The sequence below is a fragment of the Clinocottus analis genome, unplaced genomic scaffold, assembly GCF_023055335.1.
Source record: "Clinocottus analis isolate CAN_PGR_092001 unplaced genomic scaffold, fCliAna1.0.p SCAF_5, whole genome shotgun sequence".
NCBI classification, from domain to species: Eukaryota; Metazoa; Chordata; class Actinopteri; order Perciformes; family Cottidae; genus Clinocottus; species Clinocottus analis.
Genome location: NW_027176207.1, coordinates 16,036,675 through 16,058,652, shown reverse-complemented (window position 1 = coordinate 16,058,652; position 21,978 = coordinate 16,036,675). Strand labels below are relative to the sequence as shown.

General features: G+C 41.5%; 2 protein-coding genes across 2 annotated transcripts; both read left to right on the top strand.

Annotated features, from left to right (window-relative positions):
* The first annotated feature begins 771 nt into the window (after positions 1-771).
* On the top strand, positions 772-4,629 carry tbl2 (transducin beta like 2). The gene is made up of 7 exons (XM_068600978.1): positions 772-950; positions 1,842-1,963; positions 2,090-2,274; positions 2,648-2,799; positions 3,045-3,171; positions 3,539-3,691; positions 3,939-4,629. The coding sequence occupies exons 1-7, from the start codon at positions 824-826 to the stop codon at positions 4,396-4,398; spliced, it is 1,326 nt and encodes a 441-aa protein (XP_068457079.1). The 5' UTR covers positions 772-823; the 3' UTR covers positions 4,399-4,629.
* Positions 4,630-5,528: 899 nt separating this feature from the next.
* Positions 5,529-20,372, top strand: mybbp1a (MYB binding protein (P160) 1a). Its single transcript, XM_068601325.1, has 27 exons — positions 5,529-5,742; positions 6,696-6,791; positions 7,509-7,592; positions 7,676-7,750; positions 7,927-8,034; positions 8,226-8,416; positions 8,845-9,012; positions 9,167-9,284; positions 9,949-10,238; positions 10,328-10,438; positions 10,524-10,649; positions 11,315-11,515; positions 11,743-11,851; positions 11,973-12,066; positions 13,048-13,208; positions 13,347-13,463; positions 13,550-13,720; positions 13,935-14,108; positions 14,355-14,512; positions 14,777-14,911; positions 15,224-15,314; positions 15,895-16,026; positions 16,102-16,170; positions 16,328-16,441; positions 18,308-18,409; positions 18,495-18,619; positions 19,762-20,372. Exons 1-27 carry the CDS (start codon positions 5,566-5,568, stop codon positions 20,132-20,134), a joined length of 3,870 nt encoding a protein of 1,289 aa, XP_068457426.1. The 5' UTR covers positions 5,529-5,565; the 3' UTR covers positions 20,135-20,372.
* The last annotated feature ends 1,606 nt before the right edge of the window (positions 20,373-21,978 follow it).

The window sequence follows — 21,978 nt, the reverse complement described above, 5'->3', positions numbered from 1 at the left end:
TGGTCTTGGTGAGGACTCGAGCGGCAGCGTTCTGAATCAACTGCAAGTGACTAAAACACTTTTATCTTCTACTGAAGATAAAGGACATGACCTCCAAAACCGTTGGTTATTTAATCCGAGATATGGTTTCAGGTGATAGACTAAACTGACTTTATAATTGTCTTCATGTGGAAATTCCGGTCTGGTTCCATGACTGCACCAACATATTTGACCTACTGTGTGGTTTTAACATTTACACTTGAAGCTGATTTTAATCATTGCTTTTTGGCCCCCAAAACAATCTCAGTTTTGTCTTTATTTAATGCTATTAATTGGGGTAATGCAATTGTGAAGGGATCAATGATGCAGTTGCAAACGTAAGGTAATTAAAAGGTAAAAACAATGGTTACTGTAGATATGACATAGAAATATAAGATACATATGTTTACAATTATTACATTGTGCACAAGGCTAAAGTGCTATAGAAATGTATTTATTACATTGACAGCAGTGTAGTTCTAGCATAAAGGTGGACATTAAATCAATCAGGTACTGCTACATTCTGGTAGATATATGTACTCAATAAAGAAGATGACTTATTCCCCCCTTCTTAAAGAAATAGGTTTAGCAAAGATACAATTTTGTCTTGTTTTGTGCTCATGGAGGGTTCCAATCCTCCAGTCCGTCACGTGGCGGTAAATGCGGCTGCCTTGGTTTGCCGGTAGACATTTAAATCGACGAAGAAGAAAACACGTCGCCACCGACGCAGGCGCAGTGCCGCAGTTGCAAATAGTAGCCAAGTTAGACGTTAGCAGTTTAAAATACGTGGCATAAAACTTTAGACATGGAAGTAGCCGCTCTGTTCGCCGTAACCCTGTTACTGGGAGCATTGGTTGTGCTGGTTGCATTAGCGGTGGGCAGACGGAAAGAAGAAATAAGGGAGGAAATAGAGCAGGCGGCGGAATTTGCCGGTAAGAGACACTCTATCGTTAGCTAATGTAGCGGTAACTGTAGCCGACGCGGTGAGTCACCAACTCTGAATCTCACTAACTGTGTGGTGTTTGACACCTTGACACACGCACAAATACACAAATGTCCACACACACTCGTGCATTCATTCATAGCGAGTGTGAACATCGGGAGGTGTAACGTCACGCAAGCACGCGGACTTATGAAGCGAGAAACTAAAGCAACTTTAAGCGACAGTCACCTGTCGTCGGCCAATTGGCGAAGGTTACACTGACGGACCAATAGGATGTCTGTTTTTTGTCTGGTTATTAACTATTAATTATTTTAACGTGGATTGAAATTGTATTTTTAGTTACTTGTTTTTGACCGCTCTGAGCTTCACAAGTTTGGAGAAAATCCATCTTTACAGACAGTTGGTTTTGTACTTGGTAAACAAAACGCTGCACAATAGTTCAACCCGATTGACAATGAAAAGGGCAGAAAGAACATAGATCCCTCTGAGCAACAGTTCAATAAGAGTATCACCATACATTTGGAAAATAAAGATATCACCATGCATTAAGAAAATATACTGGAAGCTTAGCCTTATAATGTAAGAAGATCTAAATAGAAACAGCTTCCTGTTTCAGTGCATGTGTGTAAAATTGTGCAGTCTGGAATTAAAAGGCAAGGTGTTGCTTAAGCAGCAAGGTTAGTGACTGATGTCATCATTATTACTTCTTCCGAGGCTTGTTACTAGGTACTACAAGATCCAAAATCCATGTCATCGCAATGTCCATCACCTCCTGTGTGTCAGAAACCTTCAACAACATTGACACAATTTAGTTCAGTTCCGTAATCTTGTTAATTTTAACGTTTTTGTGTAATCTCACCCTGTGTTTTGTGTCTTTTAGCTATAGGCGGCGTTGCGAAGGGCCCTGCATCCAAGAAACCAAAGCAGGAGAAGCAGCGCAGCCGTAAGGATAAACCTTCACAGCACACTTTTAGTCATCAGTTGTTGGCAGCCTCACTGAAGGTAAAGTGATGCACACAGTGACGCTGTCACACACGCATGCACACAAAAATATGTTGTTTTCCTTCAGGCTCCTTCTTCAAAGTCATTCTTTTAAAGCATGTGTATTTGTGTTGATGTACTTTTCAGAGCCACAGTGCAAATGTGACGTGCCTAGATTTCAGTAGTAATGGGAAATACCTGGCGTCATGCGCTGAAGACCGCACCGTCCGCATCTGGAGCACCAAAGACTTCCTTGATCGGGAACATAAATGCTTAAGGGCCAATGTGGATCTGGATTACGCCACACTGGTCCGCTTCAGCCCAGACTCCAGGTCTCCCCCTCTCTCTCTCTTACCGTACTTGTGCAGACCGTCCTTGGCATAACGCATTCCTTATCTAACTTCAAACTTCCTCTAATCATCAGAGCCACAAGCCTAAGCTTAACCAACGTCAACTGTTTTGATTGTTTGTCTTGATTTTTTGGGATTATTTCTTACAAAATTGACAACCACTCTCGAAATCAGGATTTTGTGTGTCGGCCTGCGACTTTCGAGTGCAGACTCTGTTTTAATACCCCCCAGTGATATAGATAAATCCAGATCAGAATTCTGAGTTTGTTAAGCAGAAATGGTGTTGGTCCAATTTTAGGTGCATTTTAGATAACCCCACCACCTCCTTCACTGACTGTCACCTTTATCACTGCAGGGCGTTTATCACTTGGTTGGCCAATGGAGATACAATCAGAATCTTCAAAATGATCAAAAAGGAGGATGGCACATTTTCCTTTAAAGCTTCTTCTGAGGACTTCCCACAAAAACACAAGGCCCCTATCCTCAACATTGGCATTGCAGAGACAGGTACATGCAACATGTTTTCAAAGGACAGATTGGCTTTGGGGGATTTCTTGAGGTGAGAAGTACCATAATCGGTGCATCGAGATGTTCAACAAGAGGATGGAACATGTATACGTCACTAATTCCCTATTGACATGTAACAGCACATCAGTGAGCTAGTGCTTGAATGAAAATTACTTGTATTCCTACTACACAAGTCTAAAATGTGTATTGCCAAGATGACCTTATTCTGAGTTTCCTCTTTACAGGCAAGTTCATAATGACCGCCTCTACTGACACCAGCATTTACATCTGGGACCTGAAAGGAGACGTACTGGCCTCTATTAACACCAACCAGATAACTAATTCTTATGCTGCGGTCTCCCCATGTGGCAGGTCAGTCCTCAGTTGCAGATCTCTTCAAAGTAATACTTTGTAAAGCTCTGTTGGTTGTTCTCTTCAAGTATTGTGTAGAACGTAATCAGATCTTCTAATGCCATCAGTTGCTCACTTTAACATACTTTTGTTTTCGGAGGTACTCAAGACTTTATTAACTTTTCTTTACATTTTGTTTTACTTTAAAACTGAATTACATTTACTTTTTGAGTCATTGCCATCAGCAGACATGATTCATGAACATATTATGCCATTCCTTTTGGTTTGAGAATAGTTGGGATTGATACATACCAAAAGAGTTGTGAAATAGTCACAACTGTTTTGGTGTGAACACAGCATTATTGTGTGTGCGTCTCTGTGCTCTCAGGTTTGTAGCGTCGTGTGGCTTCACTCCTGATGTGAAGGTGTGGGAGGTTTGCTTCGGGAAAGGAGGAGAGTTCAAAGAGGTGGCGCGAGCTTTTGACCTGAAGGGTCACTCGGCGGGAGTTCATGCGTTCGCCTTCTCCAATGACTCTCGCAGGTAATGAAGGCTTTTCTGATTACAATACAAAGATGAGTCGCACTGTTGTGACCATGGAGGAATAGTTCAGTATTTTTGGAAAACCTCTATTTGCTTTCTTTCTAGTGATCACTTATATATGTACACTAAATATGACATTAGAGCCAGTTGATGAATAACTTTGTCTGGGAACGGGGACCAAGAATCTCTATCCTCAGTATCTCTTTTTTTTCATATACAACGTGTATCCTTTCCTTTTACTCATCAGAATGGTGACCGTCTCAAAAGACGGTACGTGGAAGCTGTGGAACACAGATGTGGAATACAAAAAGCAGCAGGACCCCTACCTCCTGAAGACAGTCCCTTGTGTTTCGTCTGAAGGCAGCCTGGTGGCCTTGTCTCCAGATGGCCGGGTGGTGGCCATCAGTGACGGCTGTAATGTGGCCATGTACAGCGCCGCCACCGGCCAGCTGGAGGAGGAGCTGCACGGCGTTCACAGCGAGGAGATCAACGACCTTAGATTTGACATTAACGGGCGCTTCTTGGTGTGCAGCGGCGACAAGGCCATCCGAGTGTTTCACAACACCCCGGGCTACCGGGCAGCTATCAGAGACATGCAGGACATGCTGAAGAAGGCCCAGAACGAGGCCATGAAGCAGAGACTGCAGCAGCAGATCAGGGACGCTCAGAGCTCCCTGGACACTGTGCTGGCTGCTCCAGTCGACTAGAAGAGACCCAGGAAACTTCTTTCTGATCGGGATTGTGTCTGACTCTGACTGCTAATCTTTTTTGCAACCTCAACTCACCCTCTGCCGCTCAATGATCAGGTTCGGGAATGATTTGCATGCCGTTTTAATAAAGATGATCTTTTTATGGAGAAAAAAAAAACAGCTGTTCAGTTATTTTTGTCCTGGTTCCTTTTTAAATAAGTTTGTTCTCTCCTGTTTCATTTCAAAAAAAAGTTTTTGGGATGTAATGATAGAGGAGAGCACAGAGAAACTTTCAGCAGAGATATATATATATATATAGTTTCTCACAGGTTAAAACGTTATTTTCTTTTTCATTATTTTTCTCAAAATCTAATCTTTTTAACAATGGAGCATCATAGATCAAATTCTATTCATCTGAATATATGGTATTTAGTACTATTAGTACTTTTCTTTTATCATTTAGGACCCTTTACACATTAATTAAAAAAAAGTCCATCTCTGCCATCTAGAGGCTGTAATTCTTGCATGAAAAGAAACATTCACCAATAAACTCGTACAATAAACAATAAAACCACGTATATTAAAGTACCATTAAAGGAAGACTTGATGTACTGGATTTAAGTACACTTCTGGGCTACTTTTTTTAAATTTTACTTATTTAATATGTTGATTTTTCCTCCTTTTTATTTCACCCGCCGATAGATTTTTTTTTACGATACTACAGTTGTATATCATGCGATGCAGTATTATACTGCTTAGTACATACCCAGGAGTACACGAACAATATCAAATTGGCTCTACACTGACACATTACAACAATTAAATGCTCTTTATGTATTTGTTTGTAATAAGAGCATATGTTATTCTATAACACACTGTGAAACGAGGCTTTTACGTTTAAACAAGTACATTTTTTGTGATTTTATTTTGAATTCAGGACTTTTTCTTCAAAAATGTGTTCAATAAACTTTTGGTGTATTACTATCATCATCGTCATCGTTATAATGATTATCATTGTCCTAGTTTTCTGTAACGCTTCTGTTTTGCTGTTTTGCATTGTTCAATAAAGCTTTTTCCGAGATTGCAAAAAAAAAATGGGTTGACCCGGAAGTGGTAGCCGCGCAGTGAGACGCACGTGTTTTCCTGTTGCAGCTGCATGGGCTGAGGTTGAGGCGTTGTGAGGACATGTCTACAGAGATGGTGGCGCTCTCAGTGACAGTACCGGAGCCGGTCAAACCGGCCGGAATCCTGCAGCAGAACCGGGTCTTCCTCGACTTCTTCTGGGACTTGGCCAAACCGGATCAGGAGGTCCGACTCAAGGCGGTGGAAAACCTTATTCTGTACCTGAAAACCAACAACAAGGTGAGGCAGACCACCGAGGAGCTGCGCGTGAGCCCAGCGTGGCCATCCTCTGAAGTTAGGCTATTAACATCAGTAGTTAGTACTAACTACTTACTGTTGTACTACAGTGTAGAAATACACCATGGCGAGTAGCTAAGTCCCGCGTTCAGACTTACTAGGTAAAAGAAAAAAGTGGTAGCATCACCTCAAACTAAACGTACTTGACAAATATGTATGTATGTATGTATGTATGTATGTATGTATGTATGTATGTATGATCAAAAGTATCAAAATATTACTACACACATGTTGCAGCTAGTAAAGCTAGAGCCCATTTTCATTACTTTATAAACTGCTGACTAGTTTAACGTATAATAACACTATAATTTCTTAGTTAATTTGCATTTTTCTATAAATAATCTGAGAACTGACAAATGGCAAACATAGTACATTTGTCTCAGATGGGGTGGAGTAGTAACATTACAAGTACTTCATAATTGTACTTAAGTGTGAGTAAGTGCATTTGGTTATATTCAGCCACAATACTATATCCATCCAAAATACACGTGAGTATTTTAATGTTGTAGTTTGTCTATGTAAAGCCATTTTTTTTACTACTGGGTAGATTAGTTGTTTTTAGTACTATTTAATGTATGAACATATTTATGTGTTTTTTTTAATGTAACTGTAGTTGAGCCCCAAGTAAGATAACATTTTGTATAGATGAGAAATTAGCAGAAAATATAAATGTTAAAGCAAAGTACATAGATGTCAAAATTCTTCTTAAGTACAGTATTTCAATTCCTCATTTGCTAGTAACTACAACTGTGAAACAGAAGTATAACATTTACCTGTGACATGTGACTACGACGTGACAAAATTAAAATACTCCTTCGCTATATGTTGTTTTATAACATAGCCTGGAAGTTATTCTATAAACCATCTGAACCATGTTTCGTATCTGTGTGCTGCAGGCGGATGAGTTGGATTACACCTGTAAAAGGCTCGTTGATGGACTGGCTCACACTCGAGAGGCGGCGAGACCTGGATTCAGCCTGGCTCTGGGTCAGGTGAGGGACGACTACCAAAACCAGTTTAATTCATCTGCCTAAAATTATGTTTCAGGCTGACTTGTATTTTCAGATATCTGAAATCTGTGTGAAATAATCTCAAATCAAAGCTCCACTTAGTGTATTTTTCAGCACTTTCACCCACGACTCCTGAATCTTTATCTCATCTGTAGGCAGAAACGCCGTAAGTTGTTTCCAGTCGTTGTGCTAAGCTAAGCTAACAGGATGGCTGTAGCTTCAGATTTACTTCGCAGACACGAGAGGAATTAATTATTTTATATAACTCAACAATGATGTTAATATGCATGTTCCACAAAATATAGAACCATTCCTGCAGACGCATGAATTCCTCATGTCCCAATCAATATAAGTCACTGACTGTGATTTAGTTAACACTTAATTAGTTACAAATATTGTACATTCCCAGTAACTTCATACATTAAAAGTATGATATGTAACTTTTCAGAAATAATAAAATGTCTATAAACTAATAGTACTCAATGTGTACATGCATCACCCGAATAAATCGTTTCCAGTAATTTCCAAACCCAGAGTAAAGTGTTATTTCAATCAAAAATCCAGCATCTCTCTACTTTCTGACTGGTATTAGAAAACTTGCAGCATCTGGAAACATAATTTTCTATACAAAACTCTAGTTCAGTACACATGTATTGGAACATGTATTGGCTTAGTGTAACATGAGTTTTTGTTTTTCAGGTCTTAACTGCATTTGAAGACATCTCTTTGCAGAGCGTACTGGACAAAATCAATGTAAAGCATAATTTGCAGACGGTGAAAAAGGTGAGTGCTTTAATTTGTACTGTGGGCTCCAAAAGCTTCATGAATGGGCTCTTAATGTTGAGGTCTTTACTTTGTTTTTTCAGAAACTTTTAAGAAATGCTATGTTTGGGAACTTGTTTGGCGTCCTCGCCCTTCATCAGTCCAGCCGCATCTCTAAAGTAAGTAGTCTTCTTTTTAATGGAAATTTTCAGATTGTTTCGTTTGCTGGATGAAAAGGGAGGGTTCATGGCTGAACCAATACGAACATGTTTTGTGGAACAATTAATCTCGAGCTGCGGACTCTAATGCGGGACATTTGTTATGGTCTCTAAACTCTTGTCTTGTGCTTCTGCAGGAGCCGCAGGTGGTGTTGGGATGTGTTCAGCTCCTGCAGAGCCTCACCCAACACAGACAACACTTGAAGGACCTGCCCACTAAGACCATGACGGACATCCTCAGTGAGGTGATACATGGCTTTGTTCTTTGTCACTACAATTAACTTCTAACTGGGTTATGAAACTCAGTTTAATACTGATGCCTCAGTTTGACTTACTTAAATTACCTTCTGTGATTTGGTTCTTCATCACTGCAAACTAAAAGAACACATCCGCCCGTTCTTCTCTCAAAAACTGATATGTGTATCTGGTCCATCAGATCCCAGAGGAGGTGTTTGAGGAGGTTCTGCTGAGTGCCCTGCAAACTGACCTGGCATCAGCCTTCAACACCCCGGAGCAGCTGCAGCTGCTGCTGGTGGCACTGCAGCGCTTCCCACAAACACTCAGACCCAAGAAACTCAAGAAGCTGCTGGGCTCCTCGACCATCATCAACGCAGACAACATCCCCAAGTACGAACATTGTTTTGTGTGTTTTTTTCTTTCTTTCGTGCTGTGTTCATGTAAATCACATTTTGAGTTTAATCATACTTGTGTTTTCATGTTATTCATGCACTATTGGCCAGAGAGGAGTGGCTTAACTCCATGTAGATGCATACAACATTGTCTCTTTCCACCATTTCTTTCTGTCGTCAACCAAAATTAGCCCTTTTGCTGCTTTGTACTTGTTCTTTACCGTTTATATTGTTTTTTTAAATTTTACTATGCATCTCTTGTGTGCACTGCTGCTGTAATCCTGCAATCCCCCCACTGCGGGTCTAATAGAGGAATATCTTATCTTATGGAAGTCCCACATGCATGGGAAAAGCAAAGGCTTTTGTCTCTGGGTTCTCAACTTCATTCAGAGGCAAATCTAAGTAAGGTGTGATGTTGTCTGACAGGTTGACGGAGGTGTTGAAAATGGCGGCGCGCTCGACGAAGAAGGAGTGTGTTCTCCCATCGGTGGCCCAGGACCTCCTGAAGCTCTCCCTGAAGGAAGACAGCTTCCAGCTCTTCTGGAATAACGCCATCATCAACGGCATGTTAAAGGACCAGTCAGGGCCAGCTCAGTGAGTGCAACAAGAGACTTAGCACATTAATCCTAATACCCGGTGCCATTCTCAACTACAGAGAATATCGGCTGCCTGCGTTTCCTTCAACAGGCCCACCTGAGGATGACATTCTTCTAACATGTTACCTTGTTCTTGCCCTGTTTGTGTCCAGATACCTGAGCTTCCGTCTGCTGGGCAGCGCCCTGCCTCTTCTGTCGACCGCCCAGCTGAAGGAAGTGTTGTCTGGAGAGGTGATGATCCAGTACGGGGAGCATGTGGTGTCTTCTCAGGTCAGTGGGCTCAGGGACGATGTCGAACAGTTTTAAATTGAGGCGAACATGCAACAAATTGGGATTTTATTATGTGATCGAATGTCACATAACGAATGTGAAATCCTAAGAAAATACAAGTTGATCTCGCCATACTCAATAATATTGTCCTTGGAGGCAGACAGAACCAGCCATTTATTTTATGTTCACTAGTTAATATAAACTTAAAATGTCCTATGTTTGTGTGTTTTCAAGCAGTAATCCCGCTAGTACTGCTAGAAAAATGTTAAGCGACTGTGAATGAAACTTAACACTCCAGTATTTTGACATTAAAAGATATTGCAATACCTGTTGACGGGAAGGCAAATGCAGTGGTTAAGGTAAATTGTAAAAATAGATTTAAAAAAATGTAATTAACGCAGCTAAGGAAATTCCTTCTCCAAGACAATCCTAATTAAAGGTGTTGCAACCTTCCCTTCACAGGATGTCTTTTTAAATAGCTTTGACGATAATAGCGCAAGGTCGGGAGTACACAAAATTATTATTATCAGAAGTAATTGTACAAACTCATTATTTCTGGTGAAAAAACTGAACTCTGAGCAGCAGGTGGTGAATATAAATAATTCAACCATAAAGTAATAAATGACGACTAATATGAATCTCGTCCCTCATTTTTCCCTTCCAGAAACCGGACCGCTTCAAGCTGGCCCCGGAGATGGAAACATACGTGTCGGACTTCTTGCAGGCCTGTCAGGACTCTGACAAACAGCTGGCAGTGATGGTGGCCTTCTCCTCGCTGTCCAACCAGGGATGCCCAGTGGTGCCGCCGGTGTGGAGGGTGGTGCAGCACCTCCAGCCCGCGGCTCTGCAGCAGTACGTGGAGTGGCTGAAGAACATGTTCCTGCAGCCTCAACAAGACAAGCTGCTGGAGTTCAGCACTCGCAAGAAGAAGGACAACCGAGAAGGAAAGGAACAGTGAGTGTATTTGACTATTGTGTAGTTTAGCAGCGTGTTTATCTGCCTGGATGGGAACTGGGTGTAACTGTTGCTTTCCTGTCCTTCAGGAAGGAGAACTCCATCATCCGCCTGAGGAGGTGGATTGTTTCTCGGCTCTCCGCGATCATTGACAACCACCAAGTGAAGAAGGAGGAGGATCTCATCATGGGTGTGGCCAGGTGAGACCTGCCACTAATTGAGCAAAGTCAAGGTATGTGTGTTGGAGGAAGAAAAGGCCATCAGCTGGTTTCATTTCTTTTCCAGGTTTGTCTTTTTCCACGCGTTCTTCAGTGCCAAGAAGGCCTCGCCCAGCATCGAAGAGACGATGGGGACGCTGTCCGCCCCACTGGATGATAAAACCAAAGAAGTGCTTGCCGGTTCTTCCTTCGGGTGAGAGATGAAATACTCTATTCTGTTCCTGGACAGCTGTCTATGTATAGATATAGATAAGTTAGACTGCAAATTGACCACATCTTACGAATAATGACAAAAGAGTCTTGTCAAGGGTTCCCTTGGAACCAGGTCTCGGTCTGGTTGTTCGGGCCTTACCAAAGTTCCATCAACAGCTTTCACACCAGCCCAAAAGATCTGGACTAAATGGAGAGATGCACTAGATATGGTTTTAACCAAACAGTTTAGGTGTGAAAAGCACCAACATTAATATGTCACTGATGCCAGTTTTCTGATGGTGTGAACGGTATCATTCACACCATCAAACCAGTTGACATGGGGTGACAGAGTCTTCTCCATAGCGGCCTCCTCCCTCTGGATCTCTCTCCCCGAACGCATCCGAGACGGCACTGACCTTTCTTTATTCAAATCTCAAATCAATACCCACCTTTTCAGAACTGCTTTTAATGTGTCATTGTGTGTTCTATGTTTTTATTGTCGAGCTCTTTTATGAAATCGCTATATAAATGAAACGTATTGTTATTACAAAATGAATAAGAAGCCGTCATGCATTGGGTAACCGATTGCGGAGCAAAAAGTCCGTCCATGTGACTTGTGGTGTCACTGCTGCCTCACTGACTTTCTGTCTGTCCGCCCTGCTGCAGACTCCTCATGTCCATGCACCACCTGCCTCTGGCCGAGGACCTGGCCGAAGGCGCGGCAGTCAACCAAAAGAGGGTGGTGGGCGTCAGAGCCGACGGCACCATGTGGATCTACCACCTGGTCCAGTACGCTCAACTGCTGCTTAGCCAGCCCAAGTTGGTCAACCAGCCCCTCACCCCTGAGCAGAGACAGGCCTGGGACAGGTAGGATCACAACATCGGGATGTAGTTTAATTCTCCCAGAATATTACTGCCACCCTCATGAATGTAGTCACACAGGTTCATGAACAATTGAGTTTATTACAACTTGGATCTTATTTAGTTCTTTAGCCTATAGAACAACACAGAACTCATGAAAGTCATTTCTGTCTCGTGCTACTTAAGAGAGTAACGTGTTTGATAGCTCCGGCTCTACACGTGTGTTCTTGCAGCATGCTGGAGTCGGTGGCAAACCTGAAGAAAAAAGCAAAGAAAGGCCCGACAGCAGGGAATGGAGCGTTCCAGCAGCTCTTCCTCTTAGTCGGCATGCACCTCTTCAAGGTACGGCATACTACCAGAGCGCTATAGCACTACTGTTGCTATTGCAGCCTGAATGATGTACCGTCGGTAATTGCTGAGCATCAAAACACTGTTCGCTGACACAAATACGTTCTCCTCGAAGGCCCCAGAAGAGCTGCTGGACATCATGAGGGACCTGCAGAGCTGCGTGGACATGGCTTTGGAGAAGAAGGCCAAGAAGAAGAAGAAGAAACAAGGTGAGTCCTCATGCACGATGGTGATGCAGCAGCTGCCTGTCACATTTTTTGGGGTATAAGATTTCTTATATACATGCCATTTTGCTATATTTGCTTCTGTTTTGGTTGAAAGCAGCTTTAGGTTGCATGGTATAAATTCAATTTTGACTGAGTTTTGCGCTCTCATGTATGTTTTGTAATACAAATCTTAATGAGTTGCTGTATACTTAGTTACATTCCAGCACTAGTTTATAGCTTATAAGGTTGTCACGATACCAAAATTATGACTTTGATACAATACCTGCCATGAATATCGCGATACTGATACTTACGATACAATACCAGAATTTGATACGATACCATAAATACGATACCATAAATACGATACTTGACTGGTATATTTATTTATAATAGTACTAAATAAAACGTCTGTATGGTTTTTTACCAGCTTGTTTCTGCCCAGCTTTTTTAACACTTGACAAATGACATTAATTAATTAAAGTATTAGCAGACAGCAAGATATTAATGAAAACTACATGGTGCCATCATAACATTGATTATACCAAATGACTAGTTTTTTCCATATGTATGAGCAATTGTAGAGTTACATAATTTGATTTTTTTTCCTGAACTAAAACTAATTAGTTCAAGATCCACCCTCAGGCTCCATCAGCATGTCACCATTTTGCTTCAATTGTGTTTCATTTGGTACACTTTTGTGTGCATTCAGAGAGAGAGAGAGAGAGAGAGAGAGAGAGGGAGAGGGAGAGGGAGAGGGAGAGGGAGAGAGGGAGAGGGAGGGAGAGGGAGTGTTTTAAGGAAGCGCGCCATTTTGAGAAAGTATCGATACTTAAAATATGCAAAATCGTATAGTTTTTAACGTACGGGTACCGCGGTACCTTTTTAGTATCGGTATACCGTGCAAGGTTAATAGCTTGTTGAACAATTACAAATACTGCTTTGAAGTGTACGACTGTGCTTTTGCTTTTTCCTTGGGTGCAGCCACCGAGCAGGAGGAGGAGCCCGAGTGGGTGGAGGTGATGGTGGACATCCTTCTGTCACTGCTGTCCCAGTCGAGTCGACACATCAGACATGTCTGCAAAACGGTCTTCTCCTCCATCTGCCCCCATGTCACTGCAGCAGCCCTCACCTCCATCTTAGAAGTGAGTAGCGCCTGTGAGCTCAACACCTGACGTCGTCAATGTTTGTAAAAGTGTTTTTGGAAGACTGTTTTGCATAATTTTGCAAATGTCTTGTTTGCTAAAAGTGGAAGCTTTTTAAGTGATTTGTAATGCGTTTAGGTCCTGGACCCAGAGAAGGATGACGAGGAGGGCGGTGCTGTGGTCGTCACTGACGACAACAAAGCCCCGAAGAAGAACTCAAATGAGGAAGATGATGATGATGATGAGGCGATGGAGGTCAGTTCCTCTTTTCTTTCTTTTTTTTAATACTAATTTATAAAATACATTTGCAATCCTAAAATGTGTGGTTATGGCTCTGAAAGGATGACAAATCCGACGGATCAGATGATGACTCTGATGATGGTGATGAAGCAATGGAAGAGGATGAGGAAGATGATGAAGAAGAAGAAGAGGAGGAGGAGGAGGTGGTGGGAGACGTGGATCAAAGTTTCCGTGTGGAGGTGATGAAGGTCTTGCAGAATCAGAATGCTCTGGTGAGATTTTTTAGTTTTTAAGTCTTTGGCATAAATGTTTTGTTTTTTAGAGATATACAAATATATATATATTTATATAAATAATTGTTTGCTATTCTCACAATGCCAGATAAAATGAGTCTCGTCCTCATCTTTTATGTCGAGACGTTTTTAAATGATATCAGATCCCAGTTTACGTTGTGTTCAAATCCTTTCTCGTGTCGTGTATATTCAGGCCACAGAGGAGGACGGCAGCAGTGACGAAGATCTGGACGACGAGGCCATGTTGAAGCTGGACAAGGGCCTGGCGGCGCTGTTCTCGGAGCAAAAGAAAAAGAGCCAGGCCAAGAAGGATCAAAAGACAAAAATACAGAAAGAGAAGATGCTGGTCCGAGACTTTAAGATCAAGGTAACTCATCCAGGACTTGGAAACACTTTGGGGGAAAAATAACATGTTTTCTGGTCTTTCCCAGAGTCGCATAGTCCGACTGTTTCATCTCTGTGTTCAGTACAGAGAAAGGAGATGTTTAGCGGAGCTTAGCACAACGTTGAGAAGCAGAGGCAAACTGCTGGCTTGGCTCCCTCAAAAGTGGAGCAAATACACATTCCATGAGCCCCAAAGCTGCATCTCCCTCACCCTTGTGGTTTGTTGTAGGTTTTGGACCTGATTGAAGTGTTCGTGGCCCGGCAGGCCGGCAGTCCGCTTGTTCTGGGTTTGGTGGAGCCTCTGCTCACCATCATCGACAGAGGAATGAGCTCCGACAGCGACCAGCAGGAGCAGGACTTCCTCCGCCGAGCTGCAGATATCTTCAGGTAACGCACGTCAGCTGTGCACTGAGGTGATTCACAGCATCTGTGTCAGTCACTCATTTAATGTTTGTTTCCCTCTATTTATTGTTTCTTTTAGTTTGTTTATCTCGGCAAAATCTGTATTTTTGAGAGATCAGGAATATGAGGTGGTGACGATATCTCCCACTTGGAGATATTAACAACTGGCAGCATAGGCTCAACGCTTCATTCGCTGGCAGTTGCATTTAAATATAATCAACATGAAATGAGATTTTCTTTTTCTTTCAGAAACCAGCTGTGTAGGTCCAAAGTTTACTGCAGGACCGCCAGTGACAGACAGGGGGAGCTCCATGACCTGCTGGAAAAACTGATGACGAAAACCCAGAAACTGTCTGACTCCTCAGTCTGCCTCTACTACTTCAGGTACAACTTACTGTTTTCCTGACGGCGCTGAGTAGCACATTTGGGCTTATGTATGTTTTTTAGTCTGTCCCAAATTAAATGATAGACAACAAAAAACCTAAACAATGCTTGGTTGAACAATGTCAACTTAGGATCCGCTTTCTGTCCTTTTTTCAAAATCTTTGGATACATCACGCAGTACTCGTGAGCAGATTGGTGTTAAACTTTCTTCCACTGAAAAGTTTGCAATCAGCAGTTTTAATCTCTGGGCTGTACACACAATTGGTGCCTCAAGTGATTTGTGTTTTAACGAATGTCTATCTTTTCTCGCAGTGCATCTCTGTACGTGGTGAAAGTGCTGCGCGGCGCTCCGCCCGCCGGAGCCAAAGAGGAGCCGAGCGCCGACGGGGCTGCAGCGAGTGACGTATGTTTCCACACACTGATTAATTTGTTTCGTTCGTTTATTCCTCGCTTGATTTCTCTTGTCTAAACTCCCCTGCAGTGGGGCGCTGCTGTGTTAAGATCACTGGATCATAGTTTTCATTGTTGCCGGTGCATTTACATTTAATATTTTTTTTTTACCTGGTGTTTCCTCCACAAAGATTTCCTGTTTGTTTTCTTGAGCAATAGATCTTATCACATATTTTCACAGTTGCAGGAGCATTTTGCAATCAGATGTTTCAGTTTTAGAGATGTTTGCTTATGAATTAGAGTTTTTCATCATTACAATTCACCCTAAGGGGGACATGCACCTTATTTTATTTTAGTTAATTGTGTCAACCTCTTGGTGGCGCTAGAGGAAAAGCCAGGATTTCACCAAAGTCTGTCGATATCACAGTTTAGGGAATATGAGTGTTTGTACAAAAGTTCGTGACTATCAAACAGTTGTTGAGATATTTCTGTTAACATGACACTAAAATAAACATGTTTTACTCTCTACTGCTACTGTCAGAAAGAAAATCTGACTCCCGGTGTGTTTTCTCTTTCATTGTGTTTGTGTGCAGTTGAGTTTCATGGGCAACGTGGATTTGGATCGGGTCTCCGGCATCTTCAGGGACGCCCTGAGCTCCTTCATGGGCCGGAGAAAGTGCCCTCTGACCGCTCAGATGTTCACAGACTTGTTCTCCAGATTCCCTGTGAGTACAGCGACAGCTGACAAGTTAGTTCATGTCCAACAAGCGGTCACTAATGCAACTGTGTCGTATCGACAGGTTTTGTGTGTGAAGCTGCTGGATACAATTGTGCAGTACATCACTTCTGCAGTCCGAGTTCACCAAAAGGTAGAGGAGACCCTCCTCTTATTACCAGTTTGTTGAACTGTTTCGTATATTTGTACGTTCCTATTGATGGACTTTGTGTGTGTGTGTGTGTGTGTGTGTGTGTGTGTGTGTGTGTGTGTGTGTGTGTGTGTGTGTGTGTGTGTGTGTGTGTGTTTAGGGCCAAGCATGTGGGTTGGTGTTGCGGGCGATGCAGAGCAGGGAGGTTCAGCAGCTGCTGAGCGGAGATCCGTGGACGGAGCTCTGTTCGACGGTCTCGGGTCAGCTGACGAAGGTCAGTCAACGCAGCTTTACATCACAGTCCTGGGATATAGCACAGGGTTAACACTCAGCATCTGTGACCACTGAGATGCATCAGTTCATATAGCATCCATACTTTCTCTTCCTCTTGTTGCTCTTGATTCTCTTTTTGTCTGTCCCCATGCTTATAGAATATGATGCGTTGCTATTGAATAAACTCCTCAACAGTAAATAATAGCGTTAACATTAGCACGACCACCTATAGCAGTGACATATTAATCCAGTGGAGATCAAGGAAAGAATCTGAATACTTCTTCCAATGACTATACGACACTAAAAGAACCTGAACAAAGTATTGATTGATTTATTTTACGTGGGCAGCAGCACATCCATCTGCAGCTCACATATTATACCTTTTATAATGTGACAAACTTGTGAGCAATCAGTTGCGTAATTCCACCCCCAGACAAGGAACAACATTAGCATTGATGCAGTTTGTGTGACTTCTTGCCGTAGCTAATTTACAGTCCTTCTCCCTAGTCAGGCTCTTAAGAGATAAAACACATTATATAACACTCTAATTCCCAGTCAAATAAATGAATAAAACAAATACACCAAAGAACTGAGGAAATGTGATTAGTTGTTATGGTAATGTGGGAGTTTTCCAGAAGGTTACAGCAACCTCGCAACAGCTGTTCTTCGTCTGGCTGCAGTGGAAACACTGCTCATGAACATAAACAAAAGGCATTATGACTGTTAGTTATTTAAAAATAGAATATAATGAAGAGTTGATAAACCAACTGCTAAAGTTTTTCAAGTAACCAATTAAATTTCAATGCTCTATTCCCCAATTTATATTCTGTAGTAACTGATTACAATATTTTTTCTCAGCATAATCTAACATGAGGCTTTAACCACCACCATCAATTATTCACTTTAAGTGGAGACGTTTACACAAAGACATCCTTCAGGCCTGTGGGTTAAGCTTAGTTTATGATATTGTTCTTGAAGGTTTATGAAGGTGCATCGTGTGATAAACTATGATTAGAGCTGCACTTGCTGACCTCTGGTGTCCAGGAGACAGCTGAGGTGTAAACGGGTGCATAATTTCATGCTTCTGCAATTCTTCACCAAACCACCTAACCTCTGTGTTGACCCGTCTTTTTTTCTGAGAAAATACCATTTTTTATTTTTTTATACTGTTGCTCATTGTCTGAGATTCTCTACTTTATCGATATGTGTTTAACAAGTTATTTATTTATCATTCAAAAAACCCTCAAAATATTTCGTAATGTATTCATTATTAAATTAAAAAAATTAAACTTTGACATTTAGATTTACCATAATTATGGAGTCATTTTAAATATGTTGTTCACAGTGGCGAGAATGTATGCCATTCCCGCTGGAGTCTAATTCTACAATAAGTATAATTCTAATAAATTCCTGGTGAGAGATATCGTTGAACGTCTGTATGCAGGTCGACTCTAAACGGTCATTGCGCCACTTACTGTTCTGGCGTATGGAAAAGGCACGGGAACTATAAACCATAACGAGTCCGTCGATGCAACTGCGTGGCCAGTTGCAGTTGCAAGAGTGTATATCGCCCTTGAGCGGCTGCACAAAATGTCAACATTACATTTTAGAAAAACTGTATTAAGTAATGTTCTTTGATTGCATATGCTTACAAGAAAATGTCCCTATCAAACTTCCATCTCATCAGTAAAGACCAATCACTGCCTTAAAATGCTTTTTATTGTGGTGGCCTAGGGGTCTAAAACGCTCAGACATTTCTGTAATCATGTGTATCTATCAAATAAGTGATTGATGGAAATTACTTGATCAGCTGAGCATAAGGCCAATATGGATAATGGTCTAACCCCAGTGTCTCTTTTCCTCTCAGAGTCTTCAGCAGGTCGGTCCAACAGAGAGCAAGGTGGTGAAGGAGAAGGTGGTGAAAACCCTGGAGCTCTGTCAGTTCCTGGTCAAGACCGTCCACCATCAGGTAGGTGTGGTTTGTGAGAGTGAAGTGACCTCATGAGAGAGCGATGTGGTTTCAAGTCTCTGTTTCTGCCACCTGCACTTTGTAGAAGCTGTCTGTGGACCTGGCGCCCCTGAAGAAGGTCCTAGAGTCCCTGACAAGCACCATTGTTTTCAAGAAGACCGGCAAGCTGGAGGACAACTACTGGGCCGTGGTGAAACACTTTGGAGTCATGTGAGTTTGTGTGGTGTGAGCTCGAGGATCAGTGGGAGAAATGAGGTTACGCAGGAAAAAAATCAGGTTTCTGTAAACTCCTCAGATGCATAACCTCACATGCCAGACATTTGTTACAAAGCAGGCACTTTCACTTTATACTCGTGTAGCTGATTGGATTAATCATGTGTCAATCAAGCAGTAGAAGCCAGTTTCTATTAAGAAAAGCCGTCATATGCCATTATAGAAATATTCTCCTGTTCTGATGCTTTTTCAGCATCTACCTTACGCTCATTAGGAGCCGCAATTGTTGTTGTGAACAAACAGTTGCTTCTTTGTGTCGCGTCACACACATAAGCCACGCCCACAGCTGCCTCTAGCTCCTCACAGGATGCTGAAAGGTCCTTGCTCTGGTTAATTGGACATAAACGCATTCATTGAAGCCAGAGAAGATATTTAGATACAGGCAGTATGTCAGTAATCAGATTTTCCTCCCCACCTCGTCACACAATTCCAGGACCATAGCTCACTTTAACATGCTTTACTGAGCATGACTGTAAAGGTACGTGCATGACATAACTTCAAAATCAATACACGAGACAATTTGAAAAGTCTGCACACTGACTTATGTGGGAAATATTGCTGCACAGTTAGTAAGCCGGTTTTGACTGAAGCGTCCATGCATTTATCACATCCTCCTCCCAAGTCATGGCGCGCCAGCTTTTCAGTTTGGGTTGGTCCATTTGGACTGATGGTGCAGTTACAGGACAGCTTCTCTACTGTTATGTACATGTAAAAAGCCGCTTCTAACCAAGATTATGTAAACCAGGTTTCTCATTTGTTACTAATGAGAGTCTTGCTGAATCTCAAAACATTGTATTTTTTTTTTGTCAGGAGTAAAATGGTGACTGCAGCAGGATGTCCTAAATCACCTATACAGGCTACTTAAGAACAAATCTACTTGTAAAGTTCATTGTCTCCTGACTATATAATCTCATTGTACAGTAGTATTTATTTTAAATCATTATTACCTCAATTAACTGGGCGAAATAATATAACCAAAAAATGAACGACACCATAGAAAAGGTTAAAGGAGATGGTTTCGGCACGTTACGTGTGTAATGGAGCCATCATGTTGACCTCGCGTGTGTTCACGTTCACAGAAAACCGAAGGTTGAAAAGATGAAGCCTGACAAGGAGGCCGCCGAACAGAAAGTTCCCAAGAAGAAGAAAGGTTTTCTGCCGGAAACAAAGAAGCGTAAAAAGCGCGACATACCGATTTTGGAGCCGGCAGCAGCAGCGGCGGCGGAGGCAGCAGCAGACAACTTGATGCCAAGTAACCCACCAGGAGCAGACAAAGGACAAACCAAAAAGAAACGTGACAAGAAAACAAAACAGAAGCGACCGGCCGATGGCGCGGCTTCCCAGCCCAACCCGGCCAAGAAGAGCAAGACGACGCAGTCTGAGAACAAGACAGCCAAGACGAAGAAGAAGAAGAAACCCAAACAGAAGAAAGAGGGAGGAGTGCAAATGTAAAGTGGACACTGCTATTAATGTTGATTTATTTTTAAAGAGGCTGTGTTTTCGTCTGTTGATTTACTCGGCTGTCAGTACAGTGTGGACAATATGTCGGAAGTTTCAATATGAGATGTTGTTTTACATATTGAATACTTGTGTGGGATGGGAATTTACATGGATTATTTTTCTAATGAGTGACAGCCATTTATTAGAAAAACAAATGTATTATACAATAAATGAAAGTCTCTTACTTGGTTTTATTAGTTCGATCAGCTTTATTATTCAACGTTTATATGAAAGAAACATTGATTTAAGCATTACTACTTCAAACTATTTGATGTTTTTGAAGGGAATATTATGGTTCTGTTCAGGTTGAGTAAATTGTCATACCAGAATTGGAAAATAATTTGAATTTCTGTTGCGAGTACCTCCCAAATTCACAGAAAAACTATCAGCTGATAAAAATGTTTTCCTTCAAGTCACTTTAAATAGGATCATAGCGTGTTATAACACTTTCCATCTGCTACAGGCCAAAGAAAAGGTCAAATGTTCAGCGTAGAGTTTTACTCATGTAGAAAAACCCAGGAAAACCTATTAATCTTTTGACCATTACCTCTACAAACCTGCTAAACTTTTCAGACTACTTCTTAGCAAACAGTTGCTTAATTCCATGTCTGGCAGTTCCAAAGTAACAAGGTTATTCATGAGTTTTCCTGGTGTCCACCTGATGAATGAAAGTCCAGTATTAACATTCTTGTCTCCAAAAACTCCTGAGGGAAAATGTGTCTCTTTAGCACCACTTCACCAGCTAATCTATAATTGTGTCTCTGGCGTTTGCTGCTGAGTAGGAAGTATACGCCACCAGGCTGCACAGATAAACAATGAGCTGAAACCCACCATTAAGCTTCTTTTAAAGCAGAGGGAAGCTGCACATTCAGCTGATCATACGCTGTAACTCAGTATATAGTATGATACATTGAGATACAAAGGATGAAGCATATTGTACTTTAAGTTCTTCAAACAGACAAAAAAAACCTGTCTGACTTCCCAATTCTCTGTCTTTACTCTATATATATATATATATATATATATATATATATATATATATATATATATATATATATATATATATATATATATATATATATTTAGATTAGTGTGAACCAAACATTGAATTTGTCACTGACAAAAAAAGAGCCTAAAAACCATTACTGAAAGAAATGGGACGATGGTGTCAATGTTGTTTTTTTTGTCACAGGTGTGCACTGATAGAAATGTAACTCCATTACGTTCTTATGAGAAAGAACATCACTGGCCTCTGCACAAGATTTGATGTTGCGAGCCTTTGTGCTATAAACTAAGCTGAGCAATCGCACATAACCCTAATTCAGCTGTCAGAAATATGATGCAGTGTACCACAAATGGATTACTATATAGGACATAAAGCCATGCTGCCATAAATCCACACGAGTGCCAGGTAGGTGGCAGCCCCATCCATCAGTTTATCTCATCTTTAAGCCTCTCTCCACTTCAGGAACCTTCAGTGGTGAATCTCAGGAGCCATTTTAAATCCAGCATGTTGTTTGCTGCTATACTCACAGTGGTACATATACATGCATGGAGGTGGAACTCTTTATGTGTCAAAACATGGGAGTTTGATTCTGTAAGAAAGTCTGGCTCTAATCAATACAATGTCAATCGTAAAGCTATTCTCATCAATATTTGTTGTTATACTTCTTTGTATTTTTAATACTATATTAATCAGATCATTACTTGTATGTGAAAGAAAGAGGTTACTCCTGAAAATCACAAGAATTATCACCATAGTTTGCAGTTTCACTCATGTTTGTAGAGCATTTTGA

Excerpts from the sequence above, each read along its gene's own strand:
- mybbp1a (XM_068601325.1), top strand. The coding sequence starts at position 5,566 with ATGTCTACAGAGATGGTGGCGCTCTCAGTGACAGTACCGGAGCCGGTC. Across the intron at positions 13,464-13,549 it reads ATGATGATGAGGCGATGGAG|GATGACAAATCCGACGGATC; the intron begins GTCAGTTCCTCT and ends TGGCTCTGAAAG. Across the intron at positions 16,171-16,327 it reads CAGTCCGAGTTCACCAAAAG|GGCCAAGCATGTGGGTTGGT; the intron begins GTAGAGGAGACC and ends GTGTGTGTTTAG.
- tbl2 (XM_068600978.1), top strand. The coding sequence starts at position 824 with ATGGAAGTAGCCGCTCTGTTCGCCGTAACCCTGTTACTGGGAGCATTG. Across the intron at positions 951-1,841 it reads GCAGGCGGCGGAATTTGCCG|CTATAGGCGGCGTTGCGAAG; the intron begins GTAAGAGACACT and ends TGTGTCTTTTAG. Across the intron at positions 3,172-3,538 it reads GCGGTCTCCCCATGTGGCAG|GTTTGTAGCGTCGTGTGGCT; the intron begins GTCAGTCCTCAG and ends CTGTGCTCTCAG.